The sequence below is a fragment of the Anser brachyrhynchus genome (genome assembly GCF_964034855.1).
Source record: "Anser brachyrhynchus genome assembly, chromosome: 4".
NCBI classification, from domain to species: domain Eukaryota; kingdom Metazoa; phylum Chordata; class Aves; order Anseriformes; family Anatidae; genus Anser; species Anser brachyrhynchus.
The window spans coordinates 50010018-50025581 of NC_137698.1; the positions used below are offsets into that span (position 1 = coordinate 50010018).

At 38.0% G+C, this 15564-nt stretch overlaps 1 protein-coding gene and 1 long non-coding RNA gene across 9 annotated transcripts in view; one reads left to right on the plus strand and one right to left on the minus strand.

Moving 5' to 3' along the window:
* TRMT9B (tRNA methyltransferase 9B (putative)) overlaps positions 1-15564 on the minus strand; it is a 117270-nt gene that overhangs the window by 17700 nt on the left and 84006 nt on the right. The window contains exon 2 of one of the 8 annotated variants that reach the window (XM_080591604.1): positions 541-576. The exons of 6 other annotated variants lie outside the window; for them this stretch is intronic. Coding sequence is in view for 1 of the 2 variants with exons in the window: in XM_080591597.1 (XP_080447723.1) it covers positions 7603-7631 (29 nt within the window). In the remaining variant the exon portion in view is untranslated. Of the gene's footprint in view, positions 1-540; positions 577-7602; positions 7767-15564 lie in introns of those variants that run through there. One more of the 8 variants, XM_080591597.1, reaches the window with a different exon arrangement.
* On the plus strand, positions 7879-15564 carry LOC308194954. The gene is made up of 3 exons (XR_013951096.1): positions 7879-8002; positions 9649-9757; positions 13670-15564. It is a non-coding gene; the product is annotated as an uncharacterized lncRNA (long non-coding RNA).

Sequence of the window (15564 nt, forward strand, 5' to 3'; positions counted from 1 at the left end):
CTTCTAGTTCACTTACAGTTTGCTTAAGACCTACCAGTCTTTTCACTTAAAAATAAGTAGCTATGTGTACACCTGTAATGGTCACCTATAAACTATAGCTTTTTTTCCAAGCAAATACAAATTTATAAATCACACTGACAATATCTGTTCTGGTTGACAGTGCTCTATTTCATTAATAAAAGCAACAAATAGGGGTATGATTCCAGATGCGAATCATTATGTAAAAAAACTTTACCAGTAAATAAAGGATAATGAAACAGAGTATTAGGAATCCTGCTGTGAATAGTTAAACTAGCTGCAATTCAAGTTAAGCAAAAGGATCCAGTAGGAGTTTTCTTACATAAGGATAACAAATCTGGCAATTAATTTCACCCATGCATGAACTGTAACAATCCCACAAAAATACACAACCTGAAATGAGAGCAAGGGGAAGTCCATACAATATATCTAAAACCTTGCTGAACTAAAGCTCTAATTCAGAAGCATTGCTCCAGTAAAATATGGCAAACTCTGAAGTGAAAAACAAAGAGCCAAGCTTACCAAGAGTCACTGTTATTCAAAATGCTCAATGTGAACCTAGAATTTTAAATAACATCATTATTTGAAATAAAGTTACTATCATTATACTTTCTTTTACTGAAAAATAGACAGAATCTTGCCTTAATGAAAGATTGAAAGCATACAGGCTGTTCTTTCAGGATCTTGGACTAAAGAAAAGTTTATGGTTCAAGCTCAGGTTACTGAAAATGACAACCTTTCACTATCACGTTTATTTTCTGTCAGTTTTATTCTCCAGTCAAGACTTAGCACTGTTCACTGCACATCTTATTCTTAGATCAGTTATTCATTTAATATTCCCCTTGCACTTTTGCATTTAGGGTCATAATGTACATAGCTGAAAGGTTGCATCATAAGCAGATTTATTTCACTAAGTATAAACTATTCTGTAGATAGGTAACATTCAGTGGAGATGACAATGCACAAACATGAACCTTTTGCCATTTAAAAACACTGAAAGAAGGAGCAGACTCATGCAAAAATCCCATTAAGTGTCTGTTCATCTTTACTACCACAGGAAAATGCATACCCCAGCTTCCAGCCAGGGAGGTGCGTTCCTACTGGGATCCCAAATCCCTTTTGCTATATTTGCACTGATGCGTATCTTCAGACCACTGATGCGTATCTTCCAGGGCACATCAGCACACAACCCACTCCCCAGCTGGAGAGAACACAGTCCCTCTTGCCTAGGACAATCCAAGCACTGCTTCCAGCTTTTCCGCAGGCACAGACCACAGTAAGGGGAACAGCATGTAGAAGGTTAAAGCAGAGGTAAGAGAGGTAATAGAATTACAGCTTGGAAAGCAAAACTTGGAAGCATTTTCACTTCACTGTAATTTTGCAGGAAAGTGTATGATGTTCTGAGCTTGTATTTTTTTTTACTGATTTTGAAGGTAAATGCAAATTGCCTTGTAATCTTTCTTTCTTTGTGGATATATCTCAGCCCAGGGCTGTCTATGAAACAGAAGTACACCAGTTCTCTCTCCTGTGATAATAAACACTGGACTGAAGAGTATTTTTGCAAACAACCAATAAAGTAACTTGTATAATGCACACTTTTAAGTCTATTAATCAATGTATATATTGTAAACTGTAAAATACAGTAAAAGACCAATACTGTAAAAGACCAACATAAAGCCACAAAGCCTAACATCCAACCAGTTCTTGAAGACAAATTATGTAACTTTGTCTTACACGAAATGAAGAAGCAATAAAAAGGATTTTTTCTCCCAGAATTGTCTGAAACATGGGAAGGAATATTGTGAATGTGGAGGTAGAAGGCAACTTGAATGAAGATCATGAAATAAGAGTCCATTAGTCTTATGAGTATAATGAAAGATACAAGCAAAATCATACAAAATGTGGAAATTAATGAAAATTAATGAGTATTGAATAACATACATATGAAAAAAATGAAAAAGCTAAGGCCTAGAATGAGAAACTAACTGTCACAGAAGACAAAGAGTAATGAGAAGTTCTCTGTACAGACATTAGAAAAGAAAGGAGGACCTGGAAAGATTAGGTCTACTACTTAGCAGGATGAAAAATCTAATAATAAGGGATGCCAAGAAGGCCAAAGTATTTAGTATCTTTTATTCTTCATCTTCATTTTCCAGGTCAATTATTGACAATAAATTAATACTGTTAACAACAGTGACAAAGGGAAAAGAACTTAGGTTTGAATGGGAAAAGAATAGGTTTGAGCTTCTAAAACAAGTTTGGGGTTTTGAAAACTGGGTTTTGAAAACAACTAGCGTAATAAACAGTACCTAGGGAATTGGTTGCACCAACCTCAGATTAGCCAGTCTTGGAGCCACCAGAAATTAGTTTTGAGAGACTGTGAGCAATGGGTGCAAGTCCCTGGTTTCATGACATTCTCATAAAAAAATTAGGCACAGTTGGTTTAGATTAAATTGCGGTATACTTTGATACTGGTTGGAAGAGAGTATTTGGAGTGTAGTTACCAACAATTCAATATTACACTGGAAGGATACCCTGAGCAAATCTGTTCAGGAGTGTGTTTTGAATACTGCTCAGTAATTTCTTTGCATGGTGGATTAGAGTAGCATCCCATCTGCAGATGGACCAAACTGATGGGGGTTCAAATGGATTGGGTGACAGTACTAGATAGAATTCAAGTGTTTTGACAGACTGAGAAAGATGAAAGCAAAGTATTCCATTTAGATAAGAATAATCAACTGCAAAAACGAAGGCTAAGGGAGGCAGGAAGGAAAGACTGGCAGCAGATCTACAGAAGTGGATCTAGGCACTATGACATTTCACAGATTTAGCACCATGCATGCAATAGTGTTATGGTGTTTTCTGCAACATACTGTTGCAAAAAGAAAAAAAAAAGAAAAAGAAAAAAAATACTAGCACGCAGAACACACAGAAAGAGGGCAGATACTTGCAAGTTACATAAAATAACCCTTCTACATTTAGCACTGCTGATGTATCACTTTGAGTATTATGTCCAATTTTGAGCAAGAACAATGTGGAATCATCGGAAATACTGCAGAAGAGAACAAGGATCAGAGATCATTGTAAATCCCTAAGAGATCAGAAATCAATTAAACCTCTGGGGAAAACAGTCGCTTTAAATTGTTTGTTCAGAACAAAAGAGAACAAAGGAGAACATAAAACCATCTTCTCATACAAGAAGGACTATTTCAAAGAGGGAAGGGAATAATCTGTTCTTCACAACAAAGGGTAGATGAAATATAGTGCGCTTAAACTACAGCAAGGAAAATACAAATAAGATAAAAGGATTGAAACTCACTGGAAATGATTCTGAATTGGGTGGGCCATGGTGCCTCCATCAATGAGGTCTTAAAAACATAAGTTAGTTAAGGACCTGTCAGGAAATACATTGATATAATAGATGCAGCTTTGGGGGAGAGACACAATGCCCCAACATCTAGCTCTGTGACTCCGTGTGTCTATAATTTCTGATATTTGCAAGTATAAAACTTGAATTTTTCAAGTTATAAGCAAGATTTCAGTTAACTGCTGTAGAAAAACAAAAATGAAAGGCTGAAAGGATGCTTCACAATGTTTATTACTCTTTAACACAGGGGTTGTTTTTCCAACTAAATTAGTAAAGATATTAAACTAATTTCCTCTTGAGTTACAGTTGGTTTGTTTGTTTCCTAAGAGCTCTGCATCAGTATCTCACTCCCCCGTCATGCTACACTACTTCTAAGCTTTAAATGTAACTATTTTCTCTTCCTGGTCACTGTATCTCTCAAATACTTGTAAACAGTTATCTTGTCTTCTCTCCCTTATTTACCAGGAGTTAACCAGGCATTAAATATTTAATTCTTTTCACTCTTCCTGATGAATCAATCTAGGTGGTCATTTCTGAGTATTGTTGTCATTCTCTGTATCCTATCCATATGTTTCCATTCTTCATGCTAAACTGCATTCACAGAAAGATTTGATTTCCTAATGTCATCCCACAATTCTGGAATTATAGCCTTCTAAATTCCTTCTGTTTCTGCACACTCTGGGTTTGCATTTAGAGTAGTATTTCCAGATGGATTAGTTTTAATTTATGCAGCATAATTCTCCATTTCTTCCTGTCCATAATGTTCATCACTGTTGGTATTTAAACTGTACTTGGTGCTACACACAAAGCCTCCCAAATTAAAACAATTTACAAACTGATTTAAGACATTCAATTACTTGGAGATACTTGTTCTGCTGAAACCTAGTATCTTAGAGACAGAAAGATAAGCAGCACATTACCAGCTAGGATCTCAAATTAAGGCCATCAATGGTTGGTTACCTTTGATCCTAAAATTAAATATAAAATATTGCCTAATTAATTACAGTAATTACAGAACTACTAAGTGGATTCTCTTGATTTTTTTAAAAATAAATTACTCCTGATTATTGCTCGCTAATTATAACTGACTATATGATTTCGTATCTTAAAATATCCATATTTGTATTCAGTAAACAAATGTATTCAGTATTCATTACATTGTCTATATACAGTTTCTTATAGCAGAAAAAGCTTTAGGTATTAAGTTAGCCTTAATTGATGACCATCAGAATGAGAGCAAAGACAGCATCACACTTTTGTTATTCTACAGTGCTCAAAAATCTGACTGATTAGCTTTTTTTCTTTCTTTCTTTCTAACTGTTAGGAAGTCATGTGCTTATATTTGCTTTCTTGAAAAAGAAAAAGTGTCATTTATGAGTTTAAGGCTAGTGCTCCAAGATAAAAGAGTACCTTAAGCACAATCTAATAGTATTTGGGTGCTTATGTAGTGGACAAAGACATCTGAAGATAGAACAGTAATCCTATCAGGACTCAGAGGTAGGCCCATAGGAAGAAAATTTGTGTTCTGTTGTTACTGTAAGGTCAAGGTGTAACCCCCCGTAAGGTGTCTGGCCAGTGTCACAGACACAGGTTCTTCTAGTAGAAGCTGTAGGAGACTGGGAAGTGTGAAGGCTTAACATCCCAGCATGCAAAATCCTTAGATGAGATCCTTCATTTCCATAAATCACCAGAGTTTTTGTGGAAGATTGTTCCATTTTAAATGCCTTACAGTATGAGTGATACCTTTTTACAGAGCTTGGTATTTCTAAGCCTTCTATTCTAATGTAAAAAAATGCATTTACACAAAGCAATTTTTTCCCATTCAGCATGGAAAGGAAAAACTGTGGTGATCCCTGAGGGAGCTGAAATTTCATATACACAATACTAAAATTCTCCATTAGGAAAATATTTGAATATCATTTGTCTTTCTAGATGCAAATGATCCTATTTTTCTTAAAAACATATTTTTTTTGAAATTATTTTATGACAGAGAAGAAGAGTTAATATCTACAAAAATCATCATCTAGAACACCACTAGAAATATTTTCTTACAAGAACTTTGGTCCATAAATAATTTATTTTTCTGAAATGATTACATGTAGATCTGACTGCAAAGTTTTCTTCAAAATGAAATATTTTTCAATAGCTAAACAGAAACCAAAATATACAGTGCCTTTAGCCCAATTGTATTATGTCGAAACTTTAACGGAAAAAAAAAACAGGCAGGACTCTGTGTCCATGAATTTTAGTCAATGACATAAAGTTATGGTGCAAATATTAATTTTCTTTTTCAATAGTTAGACTTCTTTTTTTTTTTTCCCCAGTAATTCATTTTATATTTCCATCTCCTTTTATGAAGGAACATACATTAAGTTTTATGAAGAACCAGTGTCTCCACTGTTAAGCACTTCTAAACAAAAGTTCATTTTTCATTTTAAAAATGATTGAAAATTATTCCATAAGCATATAAAAGTCAGAAGGACTTTTTCAGTGTCTTAAATCTTTACAAATTAAAGAACCATACAGACCTCCAGCCATGGTTTTCAGCCACACTGGGTTATTCTGTATCTATCATTACTTATAAACATGTCCATGTAGGTCCTGGTACTGCAGACACGGATATCTGCTTAACCTCATGCACTGTAAATCATCTCACTGACCTCAGGTAGCCTGTTAATAATAGCTAAAGGTAGGAATGTGCACGCAACTTTTTGCAGGACTGAGCCTTATGCTGTTTGTGCCGTCCCATATTCTTCTGGTTCATCCATCCAGAACGGATGGCAGAATACCTGCAAACCAGAATGTTTGCATGGGAAGTGTTTGTCATCTGTCCCTTCACACAGGGCTGATTTCAAACTCCGAACTGACTTTATAACCTCATTTGTGGATTTATGTTTGTTTTATCTCAGAAAAATGTTGAAAATGAGGATGAGTTATTTGTATTTTTTTCTTCTCAACCAGTTCAGTTTAGCATTATATATATATCCAAAAATATTTTATCCTTTTGAAGGTCTCCTTGCCAGAGGCAATAAACTGCACAGCCGCAGCTACCTACATGTATCTAATTTGCCCAAAATGCACATCTCCATAAGTTACACAGCAGCAGCACCACTGAAATATCTGTGTGCAATCCATTGCAAAATCATGATGTGAGAAAGGAGACAGTAAATAAAAATGCACTGCTTCGAAGAGGCGCTCTATAAATAGCATATATGACTGAAATAAATATATTGATATACTAGACTGAAAATAAATTACAAAAATGAAACCCGATCCCCCCATGGGCTCCATTACAGGGCATTAAAAAGTCCCAAGAGGACCTTTTTGGTTGATGATGCAGAGACTGCTCCATGTTTTTCCTCTCTCTTTCTCAAGTTTCTGCTCAAAATCATCAACTCCAGAAGCACACATCACCCGAACAACTGTACCAGCAGGGAACGGCATGCCGTGCTGTACAACAACGCAGCAGTATTGTTGGAATAATTCTGCTCCTGCTTTCTTTGCACAAGAAAAGGAGCGGATGACCTGACTCCCGGAGCACTGGCTGCTCCCACTGGCATTCGGTGCAGATGAAAATCCCTTTACAAACATTCTTTAAACGGTGAACAACACTAAGGGCTCTTCGTGGGTTTACAAAGGCAATGCTTAGGTATTTCCAATATTATGGGAGAAGAGAATACGATAAACTATTAAGACTCAGGATTGCTCGAGATCATTGCTTAGGACTGTTTGCCAATTCGCAGTGCATACTTCATTTTTAATTAACCAGGCAACCACAGAGAAACTTATTATTTCTGTTGCAAATTCCCCGCACGTCTCCTGAAAACTACCCTTCCCAACTGCTGCTGCCAAATTCAGCGCCAGCAGCCGTGCTAGATCCTAGCACTGACTGCAAGCCACGGCCCCACTCAGTTAAAATGGGGAGGATGGAGGATGAGGGGGGGTAAGTTAAATCTCGAAACCCTTCCGTCCCGGGGTGGGCCAGCTGCTCGGCAGGCAGCGTTTTAAGAGGACCACCTCAACGCCCCAAACCTGAGATGCCAGCAATCGGGGCGCTATTTTCTTATTTATTTTTTAATATTTTTTTTATTATTATTATTATTTGGTCCCCTCATCCTCCCTTTTCTCCTACCCCGAGGCCAGCCTCTGTGGGGATGGAGCGGGGGGGCTGCCCTCCGTGCTCCGAGCATCCCCCCCCACACACACCGGCTCCTTACCTGCACCCGCGGGGCGGCGGCGGCTGCATCCCGCCGCGGAGGCGGCGCTTGGCCGGGCCGGGCCGAGCCGGGCCGGGCCGGGGGGGTTTGGGGGAGCCCCGGTTCTCTCCCCCGGCACGGCCCCGCTCCCCCTTCCCCGCCCTCCCCCGGCATAACAGATATTAACTCTTCTCTTTACGGTCTCATCTCCCAGGCGCCTTCCTGCAGAGGCACAGAGGAGGGTGGTGCTGATGGAGAGGGAGGTGGGGACGGGGGGAAGCCGCCCGGGGATAACACGCCATCAGCCCTTGCTGGGGTGAAGGTTAAGCTCGGGGTAACCTTTCCGAGTGCCCTCAAGGTTTTCCCATCCCGAGAGTCTCTCCCGGCACCGACGCCTGTTCCAGGAGTTGAAAAATGGCAGGTTGGGTCCATACTTTCAGATATTTAGCCACATCCAGCCCCGTGCCCAGCATCCCAATGGTTTTAATACTACAAGGCAAACAGCTAGACCTGTCCCGGGAACTTATCATTTCTGTATAAGAGGTTACGGATGAATATAGAGAGAGGAGCACAAAAATAATATGAGCCACTCTTACAGGCAGGGTACATGGCGCAGCACCACACCAAGTACCAAAGGCACTGAAGTATTATTTTATTTTGACAAGCCCACCTGAACCAAAAAAAAACACTAGCAGTTGAAGAGTATAAGAAAAAGCTGAGAAAAACTACACTGAAGACATATGAAGCTAATATTCTATTCAATATACCAAAGCCACAGAGAAACCTTTAAGTTCATGGTCTCTGTTATTAAGATATTCAACAGTCAGGGCAATCAGCTAAATCACAGTTAACCTACTTAACTCCTCCAAAGAGCTTTGACTGATTTATAAGGCATGACTGTCCTTTACAAAGATTGTGTTGACTTGCACCCTGTTGTTCCATGCCTGCTAATGTTATCCTGTAATGCAGTGTCAGCTAAACTGACTGGTATGGACAAATTAGGGTCTGCCATTCCCCAGTTCCCTCAGAGGCCCTTTTTGCAAGATGCCATCATATTTGTTGTATTTCTGCTTTCAGGTACCACAGCTGATTTCAGGAAAAGGCCACATAGTTCAGTACCTCCAGTAAATTCATAGCCAAGTTTCCTAAAAATTCCTCAAGTGTGAATACAATTTGGTCCATGTAATATATTGACATAATTATTTACTGGTTTTAAAACCTCTTTGGTCTGAAAAAAACTGCCTTTTAGAAAAAGATTCTGATGTAGACTTTCCTAAAACTCCTCCATAGTGAATTCATGCATCCTTTCCCCTCAGGATCTTATCTTTTCTGGGCACTCTTTAAAACCATGATTATCTGCTGGTCCTATAGACTCTCTGGCAGACTTCCTGCTTCTGATGCATTTGAATTAGATGTTAGTCATGTAGCTTAATGCACTTTAGGAAAAAAAAAAAGAAAAAAAAAAAAGAAAAAGAAGCACACAGGTATTATGGACTCAGCATAGTACACAAATATATGCGGAATAAAAATAGAATACTTTTTCCTTCGAAGTAGTAGGCATCTATAATTGTACAAGAAATTGTACTCCTTAACAACCCCTCCTCCCTAAACAGTTACAAGATCTCATCAAAATCATTTTTTTCTATATTAAAAAAGATTTAGGTCACTAAATTAAGTGGCCAAAGGTCAGGAAAGCCAGAAGGCTACCCACAAAACCTTAATTCAGACCTCTTGTGCATGTGCATTGCAACTCTGTACTTAATTATGAGCTTGTCTGCAGAACACCAGGCTCCATTTGGAGCATTTGAAAATATGTAGTGGCAAGCATGTGAGACTGGCTAATTAGGCCTCCTCCTGTGTTCCATCCATTTATTCCTTTGCTTTCTAGGGTCTCTTTTCTGCTCATCCCTTGTCATCTCTCATGTGGAAATGTCTCTTTGCCTCATCTGCCTGAAAGTCTTACCCTTAGTTAAGCACTTTACTAGAGAATCAGGCAACAATTTTTACTTGGGGTCTCAGAGATTGCTAATTATTCCTTCAAAGGTTACTTGTCATTTTTCTCCAAAGGCAGAAAAAGAAATGAAGACAAAAGGAAGGAGAACAGAGGGAGGAAGAAACAGAGTGGAAAACAAATAAAAGTTTACAGGCTGGAGCAGAAGGAAAATAAGGAATTGAGGTCAGTCTACACATTATCATAGAACTGCTTTCTTCCAAGGTACCAGCTCTCAAATTACCAGCTTTACAGACAGAGACAGTTGTAGATGAAAGCAAAAGGAAGGCATTCAGCTCCCTGCTGTCTTTGAGGGGAAGGATCACACTGTATTTATAAATAATGTCACATTGACTCAGTAGACATCCTGACAAATTGCTGAACTTTTGTTTTAATTTGTGACAAGATGTTGATATCAACAAATAGTCAGTTGACAGCTATATTGATAATCAGTTGATATCTGGCTCTCTTGCCATTAGGCCTTGACAATGAAAGCCATTGTTTCCTTTCTGTGCTAGGCATTACAAAGGCTTTTCACTTTTCAGAGGCTTACTTTTAATTGAGATACTTGACATGCAGCCACAAGCTAATAACTTACACCTTTGGCAGGTGTATTTGGCCTTCACACAAAATTATAATGTTATCTTCAAATCGTAATGTTGTTTAAAAGAGTTTTCCAGTAGATCTAACGAAGACTGGAACCAATGGCATTTGTGATATTATCAGATGTAGTAAGTTAGCATTATTGCTGCGGAGTAAAAGCAGTATTTCCACTTCACTGGAAATTTTTGGCCTGAAAGAAACTAAAGCAATAACGATCCAATATTCTTTATCTTGCACACGAAAATTAAAAGAAAATTTGTTCTAGTAAAGTATACTGTTTCCTAAATGAAGAGGAGTCTCTGAAGCCTTAAGTTCCCTTAAGCTTTAAAATAAGCATAAGTTTGCCAGTCAATCCCGATAACACAAGACTCACATTTTCAGAAATGGTACTTACTGTCCTGAGAGCATCAGTATTTAGAGGCTTCCTGGCCCTTTCCCGTGAGTTTTCTTTGCAATCATTAGCACTAGAAACTTGATATCTTGGATAAAAATTATGACTCTCTGCTTGTTTGCTTCCAGGAGTTTTAATAATAATAATATCATTAAATTTGTGGCAATACTGTGTGCTGGGTCACAATGCAGAGTATAAGAAAGCAGAACTAATTTATTGAAAGCAGAGCATGTAACTGTGTTACAGCCCAGTAAAATTAAACACTCATGACTTCAGGGACATAACTATGCAGATATTTTTTCACATATACTTAGTATGCAGGCAAGCTCATATTGTGGGAGATTTTCAATGTGTGGCCTTCATAACGTACCACACAGAGTTGCTGTGGGTATTAACTAGTTAAGATTTGTAAAGTGCTTTGAAGATTATCAAGCATTAAGTTGCATAAGTGCTAAGTACCATTATTTAATACTCAAGTATTATAACCAAGCTTTACAGGCCAGCTCATGTTCACCTTACTAGCACGAGTCTTTGTGATTTCAATATAGATGTTGCAAGAGGTAAAGCAAGCAGAACTGACCACAAGAGAATTTCCTTTCTTGTTTCACATTCAGAGACTGATGTAAGATACAACTGCAAAGGTGTTACAGAGAGACTAATCAAAAAATTAATATGAAAGGCAACAGTAGATCCAAGAAATACACATAACAATGCAGTGTTCCTTAAGGTGCCAGTTCCTCACTTCCTGTGTCCTATCTTACCCGAGAAGACCTACTAAGTATTTTCCAGGAAGCACAGTTCCAGACCTCAAATCCATAAATAGATCAAATACGCTGATATCAGCTGAAAACATTGCCAAGTGACAGTAAGGATGTGCAAAATCTACGCACCGATAAGTTGTACTGCATACATATTGTAGCTTTGACTTAAACCAATTATAGAACTAGTTAAGTCAAAATTTTGGAAGAACAATGAACACAGGAAATAAATTTTTTTATCAATCATATTGAGAACATCTTCTTCGATGCATGTTTTTTGTTGAATTTTGTTTTGGTATCATCCTTCCTCTCCCTTGTTTTGTAATGTCAGTTTTCAGCAGCAGAAGTTTGAGAAGTTTGGGTGGGTTTTCTGGTGTTTTTTTGTCTCTTTGTTTGTTTTTGTTTTGTGAATATATATGTGTGTGTGTGGTATCAAAGGGACAGAGAATTTGTTAATAAAATAACAACGCCAATCAGAAACAACATGAAATAATTTTGTGCCTAACTATGCTGGACACAGATGAACACAAGTGTTTCAGGACTGCTGACGTCCCCACACCATAGATGTTGGGGTGGCATGTTGTCAGACACTGAGCTGCATTCCAATATCCTGAAGCAATAAAATCCTACTTGGCAGGCAGGGAAGAAGAGTTGGATTTATTTACCTTATAAGGACTAATTACTATTCAATGGCAGTCTCTTTACAAGACAAAACACTCTGCTTAAATTCCTTGCCTCTGCAAAAAGTGACATTTCACAAGGACAGCCTTTTCAAGCATTTGCATTTGTGTGGCTAAGAATAAAGATTACTTTCCTGTAGTGTTTTGACATTTTGATCTGAATTGAAGCATATAATAAAAATGCACTTCACTGAATGTTCATGTATGAACTGAAATTCAGTTCCAGAGAAAAATAAAGGTAAAAGAAGGCAAACAGAGAGCGAAAAGTGCACTTCTGTAGTAGATGCAGATCCTTGTCCTTTCCTGGGTCAAGGAAGTTGCAGGCCTCTAATGCTCCTACTATTCTTTGGAAAACAAACTCTGCTTCCTGCATTAATATATTAACAATCATCATGTCACAGGAGATCAAATTATTTGTCCCCAAACACAGAAAAAGTTCACGAAAAAGCCCCAGAACTCAACTTAATGTTCTAGATGCTGACCTCCATCCCAGACTGTTTTAGCTTTTCAGCCTAGAAACAACTTAAGCAGACTAGAACAAAGGGTAAACATCATTCAGAGAAAAAAAAACGGTACGTATGGTGGCAAATTTTACTCTACAACCTTAATTAACAGGGTCTTGCCAATCTTTTGACTGGATATCCCAGTAGATGCGGGAAACCAGATTTTGTATTCTCTGCTGATTAAGCTTACGGAGAGATTTAGGGGATCTTTGTTCTGCTCAGGACTTGCAGGTTTTCCAGTGCTTTATGTAAGACTCCACTCACCTCCGCAGTTGCTCTCTTGTCTCAGTATCACAGCTAAGCAAGAAAAGCAACTCAGCTGTAATGTTCCTTTTTTTTTGTCTTTTCAATAACCTTTTTTTTTTTGTATTTCCTTATTACTTTCTTTTTTATTTAGAGAGTCTTAAATCATACAACGGCAGCTACTCATTATTCATTTTGGATGCAAATTATGGGTTACTTATGCTGTTGCTCATACCAACAGCAAACTGCTTGACCTATATTAGTATTCTTAATGCTCATTTTGACAGAAGTAAAATTTCTGTGTTTCTGAAAGGTTACCAGGTGCATTACAAATCTAGTTAGAATTTGAACAAAATACATCTGGGTCTTTTGACAACTGAGTTACTGGGTTTGAAAGATACAATGACTGCTATCAATTTCACATACAGTGTGGCCCATGATGCTCACATTTTGGAAATACGTGTATGTGGCTCAGCTGTCGTGTGGTTTTAGTATATTGAGGAAGATTGAAACACTGCAGAAACAGAACCATCAACAAGTGTTTTTGAATGTTGCTTAAAACCAGCATCTATTATACAGGACAGAAATAAAGTCTTTTCTGGTAAGCTGTCACTATGGCATTTATGAGGAATGTTATTGTTCAAATACACCACTGGGAACAAAGATGGTGTTTTATCAGTTACCTAATTTGTCTGTTCTTGTTTTACTATCCACCAAGCAAAAAACAAACAGTGGATGCTTGTCTTAAAAATTATTTGGTAGCAAACACTGGAGTTGCTTAGTGTAAATTATGAAACAATCTTTGGTAAAACTGACCAGACAAGGCAAACAAATTCCTAAGATTAAACTAAAGCAGGTTTTCTGTGTTGTCTGTGACATCACACCAACTGTAGCTGTATTACTACTTCTGCTTCATTTAGAAAATTGTGGTGATTATGAGAATGATATTAGCCACAATGGATCACCACTCCAGCCTGGTACATGAAGTAATCCCCTGCTGCTGTGTGCAAAAGAACTTGCCTCCTTACTGCCTAGGATGTAATTCTTCAGTCTTCATGGTGCCACTCCAACAGGAAAATATAAGAATTTTTTGATAGAAATTAAATAACTTACATTATCAACCATTTGAATCTTATGGATAAAAGCTGCAAACATGCCTCTTAATGTTAATGCAATGGCAACAAGATTCAAGGCAACAATATAAGAAGGACTTACACTTTTTTTTTCTCAAAACTCATTTGTCTTTTCTTTTACTATACATAAACTTTAAGGTTGGATATCCATATATGAATATAAGACTTTTCCTAAATTTGGAAGGATTTTACATAGACTATGAAAATTTTTGTGGGATAGACAGACCTTCTGTCTGGGCCAATTTTAAGAAAATTCTGTCTGCAAAAAGCAAATAGCTTTTTTACAAGCACTCAAGAATAGTTCTATTGTTTTGAAAAGCAGATTTTCTCCTCCTCAAGAAAATATCACGTATGACTAACAAATGCTAGTTCATCCATGATGGATTTGGAAATTGTTCTACAGAATTATTTTAGCCAATACGTATTAAAATCATTGAGGTTTTAAGGAGACACCATAATTAACTCTAGCAGGATTACACTGTGCACTCAGTAGATATTGCTGACTGTATTGTGCTGCATCTATCTTTTGAAACTGGTCATTTTAAGTCTACAATAACAACAGACCTGATCTCCAGTGCAGTTCCACAGTCATTTAGGGCTTGATTTAGTTGTCTAGAGCTGCACGTCTATTGCCAGCAGAGATGACATACAGTATTTGTTTTGGGTTCATGTAATTTTGGAGTTGAGGAGTGGCCGCAGCAGTTTGTGCCTGCCTAGCCAGGTATCATCCAGAACTCAGAACTGGTGCTTATGCAGAGACTTCTGGAAGTACTGCTTTCCTCCCATGATTATGGCACTGCTTACATGCTGAAATGGGAAGACCTCAATGAAAGCATTACAAATATCTGTACAGCTGTGCAAAAGCTTCAGGTGTTCTTAGAACAAGGAACGAGCGCACATCCCATCAGCCCCTCCATGCAATGGATCATGCACCACGAAGAGCCAGAGCAAATATGTCATGCTGGTAGTAGCAACATGCAGCTACACAGTGGACGCTACTGAAAGATGTCATCTTCACAGCATCCCAATGTTCACATTACACCAAGATCCATTACACAAAGACCATGTGCATCTTTTTCAGTGTTCATAATACGCTGGGCCTTAAATACTGTCTTTCACTACTGAACTCTCTACCAGAAGTACTACAAATATGACAGACACCTTAGCTACTTCTGCTGCCCTTAGCTCCCAGCAGAACTACTTTCCTGGAAGTGTCGAGTCCTCTTTCTTTTCTTCTTACTCACTGGGACTCCTATCCTTCCCATCCTATCACTGTCAGGAACAAAGAAACCAAAATGCTCATCTCAGCCCAGTGCATTAGGCTCTGTTTTCCCATACATCAATGTATTTCAGTGGTGGTAGGGGGGTTAGTCTCACTGAATTCCTTCTGATCATCAAGAAGCAGAAAATATACACAACACACCCCAGTTAGACCCTTCTGTCCAAACTGCATGACAGCTAGGAAAGAAGTATTGTGTTAACTTCCTGTGTGTATATTCCATGTGTAAGCACCATAATAACACACCCCAGTCTATATCTAGATAGGGACCTTGAAAATTTACCTTCTTTATTTTACTAAAGTTATAAGTTCACTTTCCCGTGTCTCTATTAGTTCATAATACCAGCAAGATCCCCCAAAATGCATAATAGAATTTTAACAGGCTTTCAAATTGTCAGCCATT